A 23,793-nucleotide genomic window follows, 5' to 3' on the forward strand; every position below is an offset into this window, starting at 1 on the left:
AATGTATTAGAAATGTAAGTCAAAGCTAATTCCTTACTCTGTAAGGAGTTACTGGTAATACAGTGGCAACTTTCTGATGAACAGTCTCCAATGCCTGCAAAAGATTAAGTAAAATATTATTATAATTACAATTATTAGTATTTATCAAGATTACAAAAAGTCTTAGAGAATTTAAAGCAAATGGAGGATTTAAAGAAAATTAAAAAGTCATCAAGATGTTTGAAAATTTTAAATCATTAAATAATACTAATTCTTAATGTAAAGATTTGACTTAACAGTTAATGCAAAACTGAATTAAGTTAATTAAGTTGAAAAAACATGCATTCATTCATACCTGAACATAAATCCACATTTTCCAATACATTCACATCCCCATGGACAAAAGCTCTGCACTGAAGCCAACTAATAACATTCCCAAAATAACCACAATGACTGTTTATTTGCTGTACTTCCTCAAGACTCATGGAATAATTCCACACATTAAACTGTAGAGAAATATTTAAAATTTTGTATTCAGAGTAAAAAGAGGAAAGTATTATTGAAAATTACTGAAATAAAAATATCATATACAGGAATATGACGGTCTTACAACACGTTAGGTTCCAACCCACTGTCATATAGCAAATTTTGTTGTATAGTAAATCACTACTTTTTTTTTTCACTTGTAAATGCATGTAATAATTTAATAACATTTCTAAGCAATCTTATATGTGCATAAATTATGTCAGATATGCAAATGAAAAATTTAGAATAATTTTCACAATTTTTATTTATGCTTATGGCTACATGAAACTGTTAAGTGAAGAGTACAATCACAATTTCCACAACAAATGATGAAAATCTTAACATATAAAAGTTCATTACGTAAATGGGGGGGATTGAGACAGCCTTCCCATCCCCCCCCGTCCACTAGGAGATGTGTTTTACATTATGGGAAATACTAAGGATAGTGATCAGATCTTACTCCACCTTTACTACGAGTCGTCCCTGTCATGAAAGGTTTGCTTATGCTTGGATCCGCCGAAACTTTTATAGTTTCTATATTGCATGAAACTCTTGTAGTTTCTCTATTCGGTTCTGAAATAATGTTGGATTCAATATCCACTTAACTTGAATAAATAATAATCATCTCCTATTTCATATCCTCTGTATCACTATCAACAATAACATAGTCAAAATATTATTTCTTTTGCCTGCTCTCTCCATGTGAATTTGTATGCATTTTTATGTTGAAACATGGTATTCATAATGACTAGTCCACATTCTAAATGGAATTCATCTGGTACTTGCCATTACTATGAACTTTGTCATATTTACACCATATCATTATAGAATTCAACTTTATAGGACTTTTATTTTTATGGGCATCTCCATGAACTCCATGCAGTCTATGTTGTCCTCCTGATTTTTAACACCTGAGGATAACAGTGGACAAGAAGCTGAAATACAAGAATATACTATGAAAATCAAGAGAAAAACATACCAGATAATGGTAATGTTGAGTAGAATGTGTAGAAATAATAAGATAATTGTTCCACTATATCATTATTATTTTAAGACCCCATAGTGTCAAAGATTCATCTTGGAGGTCCCTTTGTCATACACACAGCTTATCATAGCTAGCCTTAAACACATACAAATTCTCTGCAGACACCACACTCTCAGACAATGCATTCCAATCATTCACAATGCTCCGTGCAAAAAAACTGCTTCTCACTCCCTAGCTCACACCCTCCTTATACAGCTTCCAGGGATGACCTCTTGTTCTTTCCCAATCTCCTACCATTTTATATAAAAAAAAACCCTCTTCAACATTAATCCTATAGCAAACCCTTACCAACTTGTACATCTCTACAATATCACCCATCTTACTCCTATCCATTAGAATCTGTAAATTGCATCTTCTCAACCTTAGTCAATCACCTCAGGACACTTTCCAACATCTCTTCATCCTTTTGAAAATGAGATGCCCAAATCTGTGCACAGTAGTACATATGTGGTCTAATCAAAGCCTTAAACAGTGGGACCAGAATCTCCTTACTTCTACAAGTCAGTGTCATCACTACATCATTCCCAGAATTTGATGTGTTGTCCTCACAATTTTGACAATGTCCTCTAAATTTTAGACCCTTATCCACTATCATCCCTTATTTTCTCCACCAAGCGTAAATTCTACATCCCATCATTGTTTCCCAAATTTTAAAACCTTACATTTTTCAACATTGAACAGGCACCCCACTCTCATGCCTGTTCACTCAATTTATTCAAGTCTTCTTGTAAGGCAGAATATCTGCTCTACTCCTTCATTACAACTTTGCATCATCATCAGCAAACAAATAAATATCTCCATCCAAATCTTTCCCAATATCATTAATATACAGGTTAAATAGCAATGGCCCTAAAACAGCACCTGAGGTACAGCACTAGTGACTTTCCTTGGATATTGCTTCCCCATACATAACTTGCTGATACCTATCAGATAGCCAATCTCCAATCCAATGCACTAGCCTAACATCCAACCACATCCACTCTAGTTTGATTATTAATTTAAGTGGTAATCTATCAAAAGAATTTGCAAAATCTAAGTATGATACTGTGTATTCATCTCCTTTGTCCAATGAAGATTACTAAAACATGACCTCCCTTTAGCAAATTCATGCTGCCCATCAAAGATAATACTACTGTTGTAAACCTAATTCTGGATCTTGGTCTCACCAGCCTCTGTAACACTTTAACCACAACTGACACATAGATAGGCCTATAATTTGATGTTTGAGTTCTGTCACCTCATTTATGAAGCAGCACAATCTTGCATTCTTTCCATTCCTTTGGAAGTTGACCCAATGTAAGACTCATATTAAACAAATATGTCAAGGCACATGTTAACTCCTTGACATAATCCTTCAAAGTATGTGCTGATACATTATCAAGTCCCACAGCTATATTAACATCAGGTTTGCTCAATTCCTCGTACAACTCTTGCTCACTTAGGGCCAGTCTTCTCTCATCGTCATCATCCGCTCCTCTCAAATTCTCCATGATGTCACATTCACAAGAATGAAAGATCTTTATGAACTGATCATTAAATATCTCAACTACATCCCTTGCAGTAGCTGTTCTTTAGCTACTGTGGAGGATGTAGTTGAGAAATATTGGTGCATTTAGATGAAAAAACAAAAGTAAACTATACAGTATTTTTACTATACTGTAAATCAGCAATTAAAAGTACATATAAATATACTGTAAACAATAGACTTAAATTTCATAAACTGTCTACATTTAATAATAAACATTCTTGACATTATTTGTTAAGCCATTTTCTCCAATCAATGTCATCCTTCCATAATCATTTTTTTTTTTTTATGTTGGCCTCATATAGCAAGTAATCCCTAGGATTTTTTTTTTTCTTCATTAGCTAACTACTGCTCATTCTGCACTTTTGCTACCCTTACCAATCAAGTCACCCTCCTTATCTGTTCTTTGTAATCCTCATGGAATTGATTATTACACATTGCCTCCAAAATGTCCATTCTCTCTCTGTACTGCATGCTTAATCTCTTCATTAATCTATTTCCTACCTTCTGACCCTCGGAATACATTTAGACATTGTTTCTACTAGATAGTTCTTGATATCACTTAAGCAGAAAAAATTACCCCTCCTTTCTATCCAACTCCTCATTCTATGCTACACCTACAAGCTGTCTCCTTCCACATATACCCTTTTCTCACAGAAGGCCTCACATGACTGTGAAACACCCAGGTGATCACTTCAATAGTCATCAATCTCACCAACTCGAGGGAGATTTGACACCTCATTTATAATAATATCCTCTGATGAGATGATCAAATCCAAGGAACCTCAATCCATGTGTGTCCTCTGTTACATACTGCTTGAGGTAGTTGTCGTTCAAAAAATTGAGAAACTCATTTTCTTTACTTCCAGTTGCTATCTCATCATCTCAAAACATATTGCTGTAATTAAAATCACCCTTTTCCCATTTGCTTATACATTTCCTGGTCACTATCCTCCACATTACCAGGTTTTATAGCAGCATCCTACAAAATATTTCATTCTATTCATCTTTATCTCATACCATACTGCCTCAAAACTATTACCACTATTTCCCTCCTTGTATCTCTACCTTGTGTGGACATAACTCTTTTTCTATCATCAATAGTGCCTCTATAGTGCAATTGGAAGAACGACGGTACATTGTGCCCTTCGATTGGAATAGGCCTAAGTTCGATTCTTGTTGTGGCGGGAGGAATCTTTATGTGGACATTTTCAATCGAAGGTGAGTTAGCCGATCTCATACAGAAGTAGCAGGGCTTTTTTTCCCGGAAACTCAGGTTTTTCATCCCGCATACAGACAAATCAGCCCTTCAGAACACAAGCAATTTACAGACAAAAAATACTAGTTGTGGTGGTGGTAGTGAGCAGTAGATGGAGTTGATTGGTAGTAGAGGTTCGGTGTAGTGGTGGAGGCAGTTGTATAGTGGGTGTCCTCCCGCGATGAGTCTTTGGACTCCTTGGAGGTGTCACAAATAATAATAATAGCACTCCACCTCCCTTTCTCTCTTCACAAAATACATCATACCCTCCCATCTCTATTCCTGTCAGGATATTATCCTCATCCAGCACGTCTCACTTATTCCAACAATTTTTGGGTAAACAAACTCAATCAATACAACCATTTAATTTCCCTTGTTTCTGATACTTTTAGCATTCGTGTACAAACATTACAGCTCACTCCTGGACCTATGGCAAGTTTCACTGATATCACTTATTAGATGTGACTTCTCCATAATTTCATAGAGGCATTTCTTTTTCTTCTTATTTGTCTGAGAACCTTCTTCAAATCCAATTGTTTTCCCTAGATCCTAGGTCATCCCTTTCCTTTTTTTTGTCTATATAGGCATTCACATCCTCTTGGAGCATCAACCTTTCTCATGCTCTCTTCCCCTGTCCACCATGTCTCTCAGTTTCCTTGTTTGTCTTGTGCACTTGTTCTCTCATTCTCTACACTCATGCTACCCGATTCTTCATTCATAAGCAGCACTTCAATCTCTCCTTCGTTACTCTCCCACTCTTCTTACTTGATCAGATTCATTTTCTGCACTCATCACTCTTCCTTACAGCAGTCTCTTCAAATGACTCGCAAAAACCATTCAAATGCAGTTCATACTTATACAGTTCAATTCATTCCTTCAAACTCATTCCACCCATTAATTCAAGTCATTTGTTCCTGTTACCTCTACCAATTCTTTTGTTCACTTACTACTCATATCCAATGCCTCAACCCTATTCGTTTTACCACTAGGAAAACAAACCTTGTGCATCTTCTTGTTTACCACACATCTAATAATCTAATCCCTATACAATACCACTCGTGGGTCTTTCATCACTCTTTCATACCAACATCAGTTGTTTTTATCTTCTTCACGCTTCCATAAATATCTACCATTCTCTTCATTTCATTCTGCATCCATCTCATCTCTTGCCTGATCTTCACCAACTCAGCTTTCAATTCTTGCATCATTTTTTGCTGTCTTAACTGCAAGCCACATACACAAGACTACTGCGTTCACTTGATTTGGTCACCTGATTTTTGAGGATATAAAGAGAGTTTGGAAAGCATGCAGAGCAGAGTGATTAAGGTAGTGTCAGTCTCTGGAACATTAGGTATGGGGACAGACTGAGAGAATATAATCTTCAAAGCCAGACAGATAGCAGGAAGAGGAATGATATGATAATGATGTAATTTGGTGAGGAAGTCTATACTAGACTGATATAGAATTGAAAAGATTATACATAGAGTGGAGGGAGAAAGAGATGGCATGGCAGGAAGCTGTATAAGGAGTGTATTAGACAAAGGTCATTTGTTTGGAGAATGGTGTAATTGCATAGCCAAATGCAAATATAATAAATGTGGAAAAGTAAATTAATTTAGTGTACAATATGATGGCTACTATGCTAGTTAATGATACACCACCTGAAATGAGTCCTGCCACTTCTTGGAGGTATGATGATGGTAATAATAATCATCTTAGCCTTTCTTGATCTTAATTAAACTCCTATTTCATATTGAAATAAATTAATAAAAAAATTAATTAAACAAAATTTTCACAGTTTATGACCATAAGTGAATCATAAAACAAAACAAAAAATTCATCTACTAAACCAAAAATTTTGATAGCTCCTACTACACTATGTTATAACAAATATTTTCCCTTTTGGGCTGTTCTTTAGGTGCCCAGAATACAGAAACCATAGGCCTATATGAAAAAAAAAATTGTCCTGTAAATTATCTTATTAGAAAAATCTATTATATTTCAGGAATTTTCTGAGCTCTCTTGTTCACTTGTCAGCTGAGCAAAACAGCTCATAAACAGATGTAAAAATCTCTGAAGCCTAATTATATCATAATTAGGCTTCAGAGATTTATAACATTATAACAGAATCCTAATTTTATCATAAAAATTAAAAATTATCCTTAATCATAGAAACCAACTAACTAAAAGATTTATTAATGACTGGAATACCTGGGTGATATCTCCAACAAAAGTTTCAGTAACACTAAATCCACCACCAAGACTGTCCTGCTCTTGTCCCAAAATAAATTCTCCATTCCAAAGACGATCACCTTTTGCTATATTTGTTGTAAATATCTGCTTCGCATCCCAGTAAATATTTAGATCACCTTTGAAACTATCCCATGTAATTGTGCAGTGATGCCATTTAGAATCACTAAAAAAACAAACAAAAAAATATACATACACATATATACACACAAACACACACATGCATTAAATGATGTTGGCAACATTTCAAAATGAAATATATATATATATAGATGAAGAATTATTGTTGGAAGTTGTTATAGACATGGTAATGTGGATGATAGTAACTATGAAATGTATAATCAAATTAGCCAAGCAAATAAGAAAAGAGTGACCATTATAGGCAATTTTAATTATGGCAATATAGACTGGAATGATGAGATAGCAACTAGAAGTAAAGAAAATGAGTCGGGTTTTTGAGGGATAACTACCTCAGACAGTATGTAACGGGAGGATTGAGGGTCTTGGATCATCTCATGAGAGGATGTAATTATAAATGAGGTATCAAGTCACCTACCAATTGGTGAGAGTGACCATGAGGTGATTACTTAGGTGGTTGCCAGCAGTGTGAGAAAAGGGTATATGTGGAGCTACAAGGGAGGGAGGGGGGGAATGATTATGAAGAGCTCAGGAGACAGCTTGTGGGTGTAGCATGGAATGAGTTAGCTGGAAAGAGATCAATGCAGCTTGGGGGATTTTCAAAAACTATCTAGTAGATGAAAAGTTTAAACATATTCCAAGGGTGAGAAGGTTAAATAAGGTAGGTGTGAAATGGATGAATAAAGAGATTAAGTATGTGATACAGAAAAAAAGGGCATTATGGAGGCAGCATAAGAGAAGTGGTAATAACCAATTCCATGAGGATTACAAAGACCAGGCAAGGCAGGTGACTTGGTTGGTAAGGGTAGAAAAAGTGAGGTATGAACAGCAGTTAGCTAATGAAGGCCAAAAGAATCCTAAGGATGTTGAAAGGTTATTTTTCATTTGTTTAGACTATAATAAATTTAGTTTAATCCTTTATCCAAGTGAGAGCAAACAAAGTTTGTGCCTGAAAATATCTTCAGGACTGAATATGGTGTTGTACTATCTTACCTGGGTAAGTAGTACAACACCAGGCAACTCGTAGCAAAGGTGGAGCAAGCTACCAACACTCCTATCCCAGTATCTCCCATAATGCAAAACATATCGCCTTGCAGATATGCATAATGTTATGCATTAAGGCATTGGCCACTACCCAGACTGGGAGATACTGGGATAGGAGTGTTGGCAGCTTGCTCCACCTTTGCTACGAGTTGCCTGGTGTTGTACTACTTACCCAGGTAAGATAGTACAACACCATATTCAGTCCTGAAGATATTTTCAGGTGAAAACTTTTCTTGCTCTCACTTGGATAAAGGATTAAACTAAATTTATTATAGGATCCTAAGGAGTTCTTTCAATATGTAGCCAGCAAAAGAAAGAATGATTATGGAAGGATGACATTGGTATAAAGACATCTGTTGTGGAAGACGTGATGGAAATACTTAATGAGCAGTTCATAAAGGTCTTTCAATCTTGTGAATGTGACTTCATGGAGAGATTGGGAGCAGTTGATGTTGGGGAGGAGAGACTGACTGTAAGTGTGCAAGAGGTGTATGGGGAGTTGAGCAAACTAGATGTAAATAAGGCTGTGGGACTTGATAATATATCACCATGTATTCTGAAGGAATGTGCCAGGGAGTTGACACTTGCTTTGACATTTTTTTTTAATATGAGTCTTGCACTGGGTCAAGTTCCTAAGGAGTGGAAGGAGGGCAAGATTGTGTCACTTCATAAAGCAGGTAATAGAACTCAAGTATCAAACTATATGCCTATCTGTGTGTCAGGTGTTGTGGTTAAGTTGTTGGAGAAGATTGTGAGAACTAGGATCCAGAGTTGGGTTGACAACAATGGTATTATCTTTGATGGATAGCATGGATTTGCTAAAGGGAGGTCATGTTTCAGTAATCTAATTACTTATTACAATAAGGTGACTACTTCCTTGGACAGAGGAGAGTAATATACTTAGTAATATACTTAGATTTCGCAAAGACTTTTGATAGATTATTGCATGATAAATTGATGGTCAAACTAGAGTAGATGAGGTTGGATATTAGATTAGTGCAGTGGATTGGAGACTGCTATCTGATAGGTATCAGCAAGTTGTGCATGGGGGGGGGGGGAGTGATATCCAGGTCACTAATGGTGTGCCTCAGGGGTCTGTTTTAGAGCCATTACTGTTTAACTTGTATATTAATGATATTGGTGAAGATTTGGATGGAGATATTCAGTTGTTTGCAGATGATGCAAAGTTGGGATGAACCATGAAGAGTAGAGAAGATGTTGTGGCCTTACAAGAAGACTTGAATAAATTGAGTGATTGGGCACAGGAATGGGGACTGAGTTCAATGTTGCAAAATGTAAGGTTTTAAAATTTGGGAAACAAAGATGGGATGCAGAATTTATGCTTGGTGCAGATATATTGTTGGAGATGGAGGAAATAAGAGATTTGGGAATGATAGTTGATAAGGATCTGAAATTTAGGGGACACATTGCCAAAACTGTGAAGACAACACAAAGGCTTCTGAGAATGATGCAGATATCACTGACTTGTAGAAGTAGGGAGATTCTTGTTCCATTATATAAGGCTTTGATCAGGCCACACATGGACTACTATGCCCAGATTTGGTCACCTGGTTTTTCAGGACAAAGAGATGTTGGAAAGGGGTGCAGAGGCAACTGACTAAGGTTTTTTAACCTCTGGAATGATGAATATGAGGAAAGATTGAGAAGATGCAATTTGCAGAGTCTGGCAGACAGGAGTGAAGAGGGGAGATATGATAGAGACCTACAAGTTAGTAAGGGGTTGTTATAGGATCAATGTTGGAGAGATTCTACATAACACAGTGGGAGATCAGGGGAGAACCAGAGGTCATCCCTGGAAACTGTATAGAGAGGGTGTGAGAAGCACTTTTTTTCATGCAGAGTTGTGAATGATTGGAATGCCTTGCTAGAGAGTGTGGTGTCTTCAGAGAATTTAAGCATGTTTAAAGCACAGTATGATGAGCTGTGTGTATGATAAAAGGACCTCCTTGATGAGTCTGACTCCATGGGGTCTTGGGTAATAATAATAATAATAATAATAATTATTATTATTTAGATATATCCAAGTAACTAATCACACATTTTTCAATGCTAAAAAAAATGTCCTTGTTTAACTAATGTGCCAAAAGGCAGCAAAGGCCTTAAATTATCACTTTCCACATCTTGAAGTTTTTTGCATATCCATATTTTTTTAGGTTGGGTTGACTTTGGAGAGCAGCTGTCAATTCTGAAAAAAAAAAAAGAAAAAAAAAAGAAAAAAGATTTGTTTATATTACTGTGATAAAGCACAGTAGTTTTTTAATTATATTTGGTGGGTAGCTAATAATTCAACCTTTATAAATGTTGGAACTGTGAGTGGAAACTATTGATCTTTGGTTAGACCATTGAATCTCATGCTTGACATGAGATTCAATATATAGAAATTGTATTTCTTTCAAGTTCTATTTTTCTAAGATGTGCCAGATATAAGGAATAGTAAAAGGCTAATTTTATATACTACAGAATCATTTCACTTTGTTCCTTTTTATCTTTTTAACCAAAACATCTTTTCATTGTAATTACTTCTGTTTAGAGAATCTGAATTAACAAACCCTTAGCAATTACTATTATTAAAATTACAATTTTGTTAAAGTTTTAAATTACCTATTAGCAACAATGCCAGTGTCAAAGGCTTGACTGTGGAAAAACAGAACCAATTTATTCACATCAAGTAATGTTAATCCATTTTCTACTTCCAGTCCAGTAATAGGATTTTTGAAACTGTAAGACACTGGAGTTCCACGGCTATCCTTATAAGTTGTTCTCATCCAGAAAGAAACTGTCATAGCATATAAATTTTGTTTGTTTTGTAGTCTGACAAAATTTGATGTAACTGCTGTAGGAAAATGCAAACCATAATTCATGGATAGCACAGGTGGTACTAAAAGAAACAAAAAGGAAAACATTCATGCATGAAGAAACAAAGATAAACTATACAGTATTTTTCTTATACTGTAAATTAGCAATTAAAAGTACATATAAATATACTGTAGATAATAGAATTAAATTTCATAACCTGTCTAAATTTAATAATAAAAATTCTTGACATTATTTGTTAGCTCTTAACATTATTAGTCATTTGTCTGAAAACTGCAATAATAATGAAAAATCAGTTTTATTAAGCTAACGAATACAACATACATACATACTGCATATTTCACTACAATTATCTAGAAGAAACACCACCATATATTAAGCTTACAATTCAAAATAACAAATTACTGTATTTGCCAGCATATAAGACGCACTTTTTTCTTTAAAAATAGGTCTGAAAAATAGGGTGCGTCTTATATGCCGATAGATACTCAGTTTTTTATTACTTTCATTTCTGGAAATTTTCTCTGTTTCGAGTTATGCAATTTCTTTCTTGCTTCCTTGCAGTGTGCGTGTGTGAGAGCATTCCAGTTATGTAGAGTTCAGCGGATGCACATGAGCTGTCATCGACGATCACAGCTGTGTTCCTGTTCATTTAAACTTTCTAATTATTGTCGCAGTTGTTGTGAATGATGATAAATTTCTGCCGTTAAATTTTCTCTAACTTTCTCGGCATGGCTGAAAAACGTCGGCATTGCTACAGTATTGCATACAAGCTATGTGTGATTGCATATGCTAAAGAACACGGAAAGAAGATTAAAAGGTGGGTACTCTTTCCTAGTTAGATTAGGTATTTGTTGAAAGTAGACCTACTTATTACTTTATATTTGAAATACTGTAAATTCCTTATAATATTCAGTGATAAAGTTTTTTTCCTAAAAAATGTGTACAAAAAAGAAAGTGCGTTCTTATAGGCTGGTGTGTCTTATATGCCAGCAAATACGGCAGTTTAAGATTACAGGCTCATACTAAATGAAAGCATACCACCAAGAATGAGATTTTTTTTTAATGGATAACCCATCCATGAGAAGGTGATCAACCTACAATACACTAGTTGTTGCAAGTTTTTCCACTTCATTATACTATAAATTAAAGATACCAAGAAATTATATACTTGGTTTAATCCTTTATCCAAGTGTAAGCACACAAAGTTTGCACCTGACGTATTTTCAGAACTGGGGCAACTTGTATATAGAAGCTTCACATCATATAGACTTCACATCACTTGCCTTAGTATCCCATAATGCAAAGCGCATATCCTTACGGGTATGTATAATGCTATGCATTATGGAAGGGTCACTTCCCAGACCGGTTTCAACCTTTATTGAGGTCTCATCAGTGGTAGCTAGATCCAGAGGTGATACCAAGGTTGAAGTGAAGCAGAAACTTCCAACAACTATCTCTAATCCAGAGCATTTTAATAATAAAGTGTGACACCTTTCGGCAACTCATATAAAAATATGACTTCTGCTTCACTTCAACCTTTGTATCATCTCTGGGTCTAGCTCTCACTGATGAAACGTCAATAAAGGTCAAAACTAGTCTGGGTAGTGGCCCTTCCCATAATGTCTATCATTATACTTGTTCATAAGGATATATGATTTGCATTATGGGATACTAAGGCAAGTGATGTGAGGTCATAAGCTTCTATATGAGTTGTCCCAGTCCTGAAAATAGTTCAGGCACAAACTTGTTTGCTTACACTTGGATAAAGGATTAACCCAAGTATATAATTTCTTAGTATCTTTAATTTATGGTATAACCAAGTAGAAAAACTTCCAATAGGAATGCAAAGAGGAGTACATACCAATACTTGAGGTGATATTTGACCAGAAATGCTTAAGCATGGAGGTATAAAAGTTTTGCAGTGGCTACACTGCATAATTCAAAGGGCCTGGTCCAAAGTTTGAATCCAATGATTGGAGTAGAGCTCTCATAGTACCCATCTATAAAAAAGGGAATAAAACTGCATGTGAGAATTACAGAGGTATTTTTTCCTAAGGGTTCTAGGTAAGATTCATGCAAGCATACTTGAAAAGAGGTTGAGAAAGATTGTGAAAGAGAAACTTGGAGAAGAACGAGCTACGTTCAAGCCAAATAAAGGTTGTCAAAATCTTGAAAATTAGGATCTGTACTTCAGTTTTGTAGATCTGAAAAAGGCATATGACAAGGTGCCCAAAGAAAAACTTTTCAACACTTCAATTGTATGAGGTGAATGGATCATTATACAGAGCAATATATTGTCTATATTTAAGTTTTCAAGTCAGCAGTTATAATTGAAAGAAATACAGAAAGCTGGCTTGTTGTAAAATCAGGGTTGTACATTGTACAACTTCTACAACTTCTTACTCATCATCTATATGGATCACATTATGAAAAAAAGTGGCTTTAGACCTGATATTAGAATTGGAGATCAGTGGCGCACTCAGGATTTAATCTTAAAGGGGGCCGAGTGCTCAGGATTTAACCTTGGGGGGGGGAGTTGAGTAGACGTTTTGCGAATACACACTACACATCGCATATGACCTATAACTGAGCATCTGCAGTGATCGCTAATTCATAAGTAGCACACAACATAAATAAAAAAAATGAATTTGAATTAGGAAAAGATTTTTGGAAATTTTTCTAGTGTTTTTTTCCTTTTCTTTGGGGGATGCCCGTGCCCCTTGCCCCCCCCCCCTCTGGGTGCGCCACTGTTGGAGATGTCAAACTTAGCTCTTTGCTTTATATAGATGATGTACTCCTAAACACGTCCAGTGCAAGTCTCCAACATTCTCTAAGTTGAATAACAGCTGTAACAAATTTGACATGAAAACCAGCAATAAAAAGACCAAAACTATGAAAATAGGCAGAAACTTAGAAAATTTCAGATGTTTTCTGAATGGAGATTCTGCAGAACAAGTAAAATATTTCAGCTATTTTGGCACAGTTTTTGGTAAAGATGGCAAGTTAAATCTGGAAATAAAGAACAGAATAAGCAAAGTATGATACTGGCACGATGATGGGTGGCCAAATAAATTGATATGGAATAAGAGAGAAATTAGCCAAAATAACACACTTGCGGTATATAAGACAGTGTTCAAACCAGTTTTAAGTTATAGATCTAAGAGTTGGGTTAGGAATAAAATACTTGACCAGACTAGATCACCACAGATATGAGGGTTCTAAGAAAAATTAGGGGAGCGATTCTGCCACTGATGACATCAGTGGCAGAATCATATTAAAAATGAATATATTAGAAAGGAAAGGAACCTGATATTATTAGTATTCAACAATGTGTCAACAGAGTGAATCCTAAAATGATATGGTCACTTCAATAGAATGGGTAATTGAAGGTTAGCAAAACAGGTGTTTGATGCCAAGATGGCAGGAAGAGAAGGAGAGGAAGAGTAAAGTCTAGGTGGATTGATTTAGTCAGAAATGCCTTAGTAGCATGAAATATTATATGACAATATTAGAGTGCTTACAAGTAATAGATTGATTTGGAGGAAAATTGTTGATAGGAGATTAATAATAATGTTAACTTAATCATGTAATGTTGTCATAGCAATCTAAACACTCCTTGGGGATACAAATCAGAAAATTGATGATGATGATGATGTATTTGCTATTGTGAGCACAGGCAATCATATGCACATGGGCATGCATGCATATGCGCACGCGCGCACACAACTGAGTCTGAGACTGTAAATTTGTGCATGCAATGTTTTTCATGCCCACATGGGCTGGCAAAAATTGGAGGGAATACTAGCTGCAACTGGACATATTCAGGTTATGGCAAATTCCCTAATTTGGCATTTAGTGGATGAAAGGGGAATTGCTCTGGAAACAATTTCCAAAATTTAAACCACTTCTCTCTCTTTAAGCATTGCACAGTGATTAGCAATCATTATCTGAAGAATCTAATGTATTAATAAATACAGATTTCATAATCTAATTTTTATGAAATCTTTATTACTCTAACCAAGGTCAGTTAGTTATTTTAATTATATTTTACACTTCTTATATTTATATCATGACTTGCATAACTAAGATCTAATATTAGTTACCTATTTCACACTTTCTTCCTGTATGCAGCAGTGGACAAATGCAAGTAAAATTATTTGTACCATCAATACATGTTCCTCCATTTTCACAAGGATTTGGAAAACAATCATCAATATCTATTTCACATAAAGTACCCAAAAATCCTAGCTTGCATTTGCATTCAAATCCATTAGATTTTTCAATACATGAAGCACCATTCTGGCAGTTTACTTTGTCACAGTTATTAATTTTTTGTTCACAAAACTGACCTGTGTATCTTTCAGGACAGCAGCAGCGAAAAGCCTAAGAAATAATAATAAGAAAAATATGAATATTCAAATTTCATCATTTAAAACTATACAATTTAATTTGTAACTATGCAATATTTAATAATAAATATTATTATTTACTTGGGCATCTCTGTGGAGTAAAAAACTCATTGTTAGAGGCTCATACTAATCATCATTCATACAATATCTATCACACTTCTTGAACTCATTTTAGAAGCTTAAAGGAGTGGAACAGCACTAGGAAAGAATTAAAAATAGTATTTAATTCTTTCAATATTTGATCTCAGTTACAGAGAAATTGGAAGTATAATATAAGACATGTAACACACACATCACAAAAGGAAGTGAAATACTTGGATGAAAGGCAAACTAGGTGGGGAACCCTCTATGGACAGATGTTAGTAGCATAGGATGTAAGCTGGGATTTTGAAATATTAGTATGTCTCATATTTTGGGAAGTTTTATGCAATCAAATTTATTTAAAATCAGCTTAATATGAATCAATATGGTTGCATAAAAATTCCAAAAATATGAGAAACATTAATACGAGAGTGGTCTGAAAAGTTATCGGCCTAACAATGAAAAAAATGAATTCATAATTTTAAAATTATTTTTATTTTTCAACATAATCTCCCTTAAGACTAATACATTTATTTCAGCAATGCTCCAGCACCATTATCCTGTCACTGTAGTGGTTCTCAGTAAGATCTGCAAAATACTACTCTACAGTTGCAATCACCTCTTGATTCATTCATCTTCTTATTATTATGTAACACCTTCAGGGAGTCCAAAGACTCATCGAGGGAGAGTGTGCCAACAGCATTGAACGATTGATCTCCTTCCAACTACTAACCACACTCAAACTAGTTTAACTTTTTGTGTGAGCCATTAGTAGCAGAGGCTCTAACAATCGACCAACTCAAAGAAAAACGCTGACCAGAGAGGAGAGATTTTTAGTTTTGGAAAGAGACAGAAGTCAGAGGGAGCCAAATCTGAGGAATAGGGTGGATGTTCCAAAATTCATTGTGTAGATCCCTTAATTTTCCCATCGTCAAAACACCTTTGTGGGCAGGTGCATTGTCCTGATGAAAGATGATTTTTTCTTCTGCAAACTGGGTCTTTTCTCACGAATTTTTTTTGTCTGGTCTGGTTAAAAGATCGGAATAATATTCCCCAGTTATTATTTTATCCTTTTCAAGATAATTAATAAACAAAATGCCTTTAGTATCCCAAAACACCGATGCCATAACATGACCTTTCCTGCTGATGGAACCGACTTTGTCTTCTTTGGGGCTGAACAACCAGTTTCTGTCCACTGTTTTGACTGCTGTTTGGATTCTGGTGTGTAATGGTGAATCCAAGTCTCATCCATAGTAATAAATCGATGCACAAAATCACTTTTATTCTTTTTAAAATGCTCCAAGCACTGTTCAGAGATTTTCACGCGAGTACGTTTTTGATCTGCTGTGAGCAAGCGCAGCACCCATCTTGCACAAAGCTTTTTCATTTGCAATTTTTCATGCAAAATATATCCTACAAGTTCTTTTGAAATGCCCATAGTCTCAGTAATTTTACGCACTTTGACTCGCCGGTCATGCAATACCATATCATGCACTTGTTCTAGTAATCTGGTGTTGTTACACTTTTTGAACGTCCTTCATGTGAATCATCTTCAAGGCTAGTATGGCCACGCTTAAATTCGGCAGTCCATTTCTTAATTGTCAAAAAATGAAGGGGAAGAGTACCCATAAACTTTTATGAACTTCGAGTGAATTTTTTTCTGCCGTTCATCCTTCTTTTACAAAGGATTTCATAACTGCACGATACTCGATTTTATCCATTACAAGGGATACAGACAACACTTTCGCTTCAGACAGCTGTATAAAACAAACTACTTGATAGAATGACTTACAATTTCACATAGATGCTTATGACAGATCTACCGACTTAGAAAAAAAAATCGTGCCAATTGTGTTGCATCTATGGTCAAGGCCAAGAACTTTTCAGACCACCCTCGTACTTCGAGATCTCACTTTACGTCCTAGGCTGCTGACACCCAGTTAGGACTGCAGTCTTTCATCCCCATGTTTCACTTCATTTTGTGCTGCCTCTGTGTTTGTGTGTGCATGCATGTGTGCATTACAAGTCTCATATTTTACTTCCTGATGATGCCTTCTTTATAAATGAGACAAAATACTGTAATAATTCAATATTATTTTTAATCCTTTCTCAGTGCTATTTCACTCTGTTAAACTTCTAACGTGAGTTTCTCCCAGCACTTAAACCTTAACACATGGATAGTGATCTCCTTGAACCCATTCACAGCTGCCTCTGGCAATGCATTCACCTCCAAACAGACAATCTAGTCCTCACACTCATGCTAAACATACTCACACATTTTACAGAGGTTTCTCATTTCTTGCCATGTATGGAAAAAAGTTCTTTTGTGGAAATCTTTTATTTTCTAATATGAGGGATGTTTTTGTTTGAGGGATGTTCAAAAAAAGACAGAACTTTTTAAATAGCATGCCATCCAGCACAGAAAGTATGCTGCGGCTACTGAGTGCACCTAGTAGCATGTTTTTACAACAAACTGATTTGCCCTGTTCTGCTATGAACATTAGTTATCAAGTTACATCCATCCACTGAAGTGAGCACATGCACAAACTGTTTGTTGAATTCATGAAAGCGATGTGCATGTGTGTAATTTTTTTTTATGCTGTGCTCACACATGAGAAGTTGGCTGATCAACCTATAGTATACTAGTACTGTACATGGGTAGTGGGGGTTGGAAAAGGAGGAACTTGTTTACATTTGATTTGAAAGATTATATATTGTATTCTTTAGGAAGCACAACAGGGGGAAGACTGTTTCACAATACAACAGTTGCAGGGATGAAGGAAGAGGAAAAAGAAACTTGTTTCAAGGTACACTGTGAGGGGATATTGAGCAGCAGCTGCACTTGTTCCAATGAGCTTAATACTAAGTGGGGGAATTATTGATGTTATTTCAGATGAGCATTTCCCATGGAAATATTTATAGAATACACATTTTGTGGAAACCACACATCTGTGCAAAAGTGAGGGGAATAAGTTGGTATGAGTTGGAATGAGTCAAGCATTTTGAGGGAGCTTTCAGCCACCCCCTCCCTCCGATATGTGAGAGCAGTATTCAATAGCTGGGCAGATTTGTGATTTGTATAATGTTAAGAGCTGTTCAGAGGTGAAGTAACATCTTGAGCAAAAGAGAAATCCTAGTTTTTTAGAAGCTGAGAATGCAATGGTTGTGATGTGTTAATGCCAGGAGAGATTTGATGTCAGGGTAATTCCAAGAAGAGAAATCTCAAATTGTCTGGAAATTTGGGTTTCATCAAAAAGAATATTGGGAAAAAAATTTTTATGAGAAATAGGACAGAACTGGAAATATTAGCATTGAAATTGATGAAGTTATCTGAACCCCACTGGAGGATGGCTCAGAGATCAGAATTGAGGGCAGTGGTGGTCGATGTTCTGTTGGTTGAGGTGAGTTGTGTAGAGTAAGATTGATCAAATGAAAGGGAGGAGTGCAATGTGCTGTCATCTGCAAAACTGTGTATTAGGTTGGAGATCAACTGAAGTAAGTCATTGAAATATCTCAGGAAAAGGGTTGGTGAGAGGACAGAACTTTGTGGAACCCCAGCATCAGTTGAATGGTGAGAGGATAAGGAACCATCCACCATCTCACACACAGTGTGCATCTAGATAGAAAGCTGGCAATCCAATTACAGAAGTTCTGAGACAGACCAAATGATGGTAATTTAATTATTAAGCCTTTGTACAAGATGCAATCAAAAGCTTTGGAGATATCAAGTACAACCACTTGAGATTTGCCAAACTTCTCCATTTGTCCAGAGATGGGTGACATATGTGAGCAAATATCCTGTTGATCAGCAGCGAAAGAAACCATACTGGCAGTTTTTATTAAGTTAGTGCATTCAAGGTAGTACAGGAGTTGGGAATTGATGATTTTTCCATTACTTTAGACAGGACTGAGGTAAGCGAGATAGGGCAGTAGTTGGATGGCAGTGACTTGTCGCCCTTCTTGGGAATGGGTTGAATACAGGCCAGTTTTCAGATAAGATACCAGCAGAGTAAAAGAGTATATACAGGCAACATAGGACAGGAGTCAGTTCTGGTGCAGAAACTTTCAGGACAATTGGAGAAATATCATCAAGGGCAGGAGACTTTATTGTGTCTAATTTGGACAGTATTTTTCTGATCTCTTCCTGGCAAAAGGATATAGGGGCATTGTATGTTGGACATCTGGAATGGTTGGGGGGGGGGGGGTATTTACCATTGTCAGTAATGCATGCATGGAGCAAAGTGTGAAGCCAGAAGAAAATTTTGCTGCAAAATTGGTAAAAAATTTTACAGAAACATTTCAATTGCTTAACCAAGTGAATGGGGAAGAACTGTATGAGCCAAACACAGTGCTATGAGTGATTTAAGCATTTTAAAAAGGCAGAACATCAGTCAATGAAGATCCCAGGCCTGGACAACCTTCCACATCAACAGATGACGACTATGTAGAGATAGTTCATGCTGTGATTCGTGGAAATCGTTGTTTAACTGTCCAAGAAGTTGCAAAGGAAATGGGCATCAGCATAGGATCTTGCCATCAAATTTTCACTGAAAAATCAGATGCATCATGTCAGTGCAAAATTCATGCTGCATTTGTTGACTGATGATCAGAGAGAAGACCCATTTTGAAATCAGTCAGGAACTGCTTGACAATGTAAATGGTAATGAAAACTTTTTTAAGAATATCATAACAAGAGATGAGATGTGGAATGTCATTTCCAAACCATAGAGGAGATTCGGGAAAATGCAATAAGAGAACTATGCACTATCGCAGAAAGTGCATTCCAATAATGGAAGAAAGATTGGGAATGGTGTATCACCAGCAGAAGGGACTACTTTGAAGGGGACAGTGCTTAAAATGTTGTAAAATGATCGATAAAATCTTTATAGCAAAAGTTCGGTCTTTTTTTGAACACGCCTTGTATATCATCAAGGGATGTAGGTGATGACTAGATATCTGATCAGTAATCCAGATGTATCTGTATTAAATTCTCACACAAAGGAATAATAACTTCCTATACCTGCTTGCTGGTATGTTCTTCAACATTGATCCTAGTAATCTGGTGAGCTGTTGTGGCCACTTTACTTTTGCAACGTGCCCTCTAAACTAGAACTTCCTGTCTACCAAATCCCATGACCTCATCAGTCTTCTGTAGTCTGGTTCCATCAATGTAGTAGGTACTTATACTTTATGCATACCCTTACACTTTGCCACGTTAAACTGAGAGCCATTATCCTTTGGCTATACTGAAAGATAGGATAGAATTTTAGATATCTACAGGATCTCTATATCATCTTCATGGACTATTGTTTTTCCCAATTTTGCATCACTGGCAAAGAACTGAATATTTTCCCTTAAATCCTTTCCTATATCATTGATTTACAAATTAAATAGTACTAGCCCAAGTACAGAGCCCTGCAATACACTACTAATTACATACCTAGTTCTGGATTCAATTTCACCATATGATGTGACAACTAGCTACCCTCCTATCCATATAACTAGTTTCATATCCAGTCTCATTTGCTCCAACTTATGTAACAGAGTTCCATGTGGTATCCTATCTTGTGCCTTTGCAAAGTCCAGCCATATCACTGTGTAGCCATTTCCTTTATTACACTCAGTTGTCACTTTATAATAAAAGGTGAGTAAATCACTAAGACAAAGACCTATTTTCAGAAAACCATGCTGCCTTCCCCCCATGGATTCTGTGTATATACCAAACAGTTTATTAAAATTTATATGCTCCATACTGTAGTAAATTCAGATCTGGTTACATTGATTGTTAAATCCATTGATTACAAATCAATGGATTTGCACACACACATTAAATACATTTCAAATCGATCAAATTGAAGAATACTGATACTGATATTATATTGAAAAAGAGAGCCAAAAGGACTCACTTCGGTGATGCAAAATTATTCAAATTAAGTGGATATTGAATCCAACATTATTTCAAAGCCAAACAGAGAAACTACAAGTGTTTCATGCCGAATATAGAAACTTTAAAAGTTTTGGCAGATCCCAGGGTAAGCAAACCTTTCATGACAGGGGCAACTCGAAGTAAAGATGGAGTAAGCTCCGATCACTACCCTTAGTATTTTCCATAATGTAAAACACATCTCCTAGCAGTCATGTATGATGTTATACTTTATGGTCAACTTAACAAAGGTCAAAATCGGTCTGGGTAGTGACCCCCCACCCCATAATGTATAACATCATACATTTCCGCTAGGAGATGTGTTTTACATTATGGGAAATACTAAGGAATAGTGATCAGAGCTTACTCCATCTTTACTATGAGTTGCACCTGTCATGAAAGGTTTGCTTACGCTGGGATCTGCTGAAACTTTTATAGTTTCTATATTCGGCATGAAACTCTTGTAGTTTCTCTATTAAGCTTTGAAATAATGTTGGATTCAATATCTACTTAATTTGACTAATGTTATATTCTTTAATTCAACCTTGACCACTCTGGAAATATGGACTGGTCTGTAATTTACTACCTCTGTCTTGGAGTGTACTTTATGCAATGAAAAGAATTTGGATTTGGAGTATTTGTGATTAAATGAGACAACTTGATTAAACAAGCTGCAAATTCCTTTGTACATTCTTATAATACACAGGCTAATATCTGATCTAATCCCATGATTGTTGGCATTAAAGTTCTACAACACTATCTACCTTCATTCTCTCATCAGTCAATGTCTCCCATCAGTCTGGCAGTGCAATATTTCCACTTGGATGGTATATCCTTGCAAACTGGTTACTCGGTAACTCAACTATTTTGTCTATTTCTGTTACCTCTCTACCATCAGCACTTATTAAAGTTATTCTTTTACAGTCATTCTTCTTTATATTAGCCACACAATGAAATAACTCTCTAAGATTTTCTTTCTTTGACCTACTCAGCCAGTTTCCTCTCATTATCTTCCTCCTTACATTATTAGTTACTCTTCTTGTGTGTTCTGGGGCTTGTACTGTTCATGAGCTTGGTGATTAATTGATCTTCATATAACCTCCACAACTGCTTCTTTTTCTGAAACTTCCATTTAATGATACCTCATCCATCAAACTTCTATCTGCTTTATCCTCATGAATGTGGGTATATCATCTGATAATGCTTTCTTGAGTATTTTTCCAGTGCTTCAAGTTGGCTGCTCAATTTGTCATAAATAATCATCATTTCAGGGAAAGAGACCAGAGCAGGCCACTTCTGGTCTGTTCTGGTCTCTTTCCATCTTTCCTTGGTTGTTCCTGACTTCTATATCCTACAAATGGGTGGTATAGGAGTATTTTTTGGGTAGTCTTGAACTGTCCATTCTTTCGATATATTCCATCCACTTCTTTCAGTATTCAAATAACTTTGTCCAATACTGAGTCTATTTTTAATTCTTTATGTATTTTTGTGCTGCTTCTTTTGTCCCAGAGAGTATAGCCTGCTGTCCTTTGCAGAATTCCAATTATTCTCCAGTTTCTATTCTTTTTTCTTCTGCAGTTTTTATGGTCTATAATTCAATTCCATACAGTAGAGAAAGTCTTGCCGAAACTTTATAAACTCTTCCTCTTGTATGATTTTGAACTTGGTGAAGTTTGAAAATATTATTGATCATTCCTGTTATCTTTAGAAAAATTTGAAATTTTAATGTCAATGTCAGCTTTTCTTGTATATGATACAGAACATCCAAGGTATTTGATTGTTATTTATTGTAGCAAACAGCTGATTTGGAATGTTTAGATTCTTGAGTTTGGTCCATCATTTGTTCCTTAAGACTGTCAAAGACTTTCAGGTAATCTACAATCTATGTGCATTTCTATGTTGTATTTGTAATGCTTTTCCATTATGATTTTTAATGTAAAAGCTGAGTTAAATTCATGATAGTCCTTTTCAAAAACTATTTTGTTCTTTGCAAAATTTATCTTATGATTTAAGTTTTGAAGTTAATATTCATGCATGTAACTTATAACCAGTATTTAGAAGACTTATTCCTCTGTAGTTTTCAATAATGCACTTATTGCTTTTTATTTATATAGTGCAATCACAATTGTCTTATTCCAACTTTCTGGGATTTTGTCTTTCTGTCAGATATGTGAAATAATTTTAAAAGTCATTTGATGAATAGGGTGACTTTATATTTTATAAGTTCTATATTCATTTTATCTTCCCCAGGGGATTTTCCTGATTTGCTTTGCTGTATTGCTTGTCAGATTTCTTCTGATGCTTAGTTAATAGTAAGCATTATGTCACTTTTAGATTCATTACTATCTTGCCATACATTTTGGAAGAAGTCTGGCCAGGTTTTCTCTCTGTTTATTTCAAGTTTCCCTTTTTCTTTTACCTCCTTGTTCATATTCCCTAGAATTTTGTATGTATTTGGTCTCTTCATTATAAGATCTCTTTCCAGTTTTGCTATGAAGTTACCCCATGTTTCGCTTTTCTTTTTTCAACATGCTTTTTTTTGCTACTGCTCTTTTATATTTATAATTAATTTTTGATTCTAGATTTTGTGTTTATTCATTGTATATATGCTTTTTTCTTATCTTTAATATTATTATTATTCAGGCCTCCATGGAGTCAAAAGACTCATTGTGGGAGGTCCTTCCTAAGAAACACAAAGTATATCAAGACTCATTGAGGGGAGGTCCCCCCCCCCCAAGAAACAAAGTCTATCATACCACTCCTTAAACTCATTAACTG

General features: G+C 35.7%; 1 protein-coding gene across 2 annotated transcripts in view; it reads right to left on the reverse strand.

The window, feature by feature from the left end:
- LOC150105803 (sushi, von Willebrand factor type A, EGF and pentraxin domain-containing protein 1-like) overlaps nucleotides 1-23,793 on the reverse strand; it is a 358,579-nt gene that overhangs the window by 143,835 nt on the left and 190,951 nt on the right. For both annotated transcript variants that reach the window (XM_090394354.1, XM_090394355.1), the window contains exons 21-25: nucleotides 14,706-14,985; nucleotides 10,387-10,663; nucleotides 6,544-6,748; nucleotides 335-485; nucleotides 38-94 (exon numbers count right to left, since the gene is read on the reverse strand). In XM_090394354.1, the coding sequence (XP_090250480.1) occupies nucleotides 38-94; nucleotides 335-485; nucleotides 6,544-6,748; nucleotides 10,387-10,663; nucleotides 14,706-14,985 (970 nt within the window). The remainder of the gene's footprint in view (nucleotides 1-37; nucleotides 95-334; nucleotides 486-6,543; nucleotides 6,749-10,386; nucleotides 10,664-14,705; nucleotides 14,986-23,793) is intronic.

The sequence above is a fragment of the Typopeltis vanoorti genome, chromosome 6 (genome assembly GCF_054136105.1).
Source record: "Typopeltis vanoorti isolate ZY-2024b chromosome 6, IOZ_Tvanoo_1.0, whole genome shotgun sequence".
Taxonomy (NCBI): Eukaryota; Metazoa; Arthropoda; class Arachnida; order Uropygi; family Thelyphonidae; genus Typopeltis; species Typopeltis vanoorti.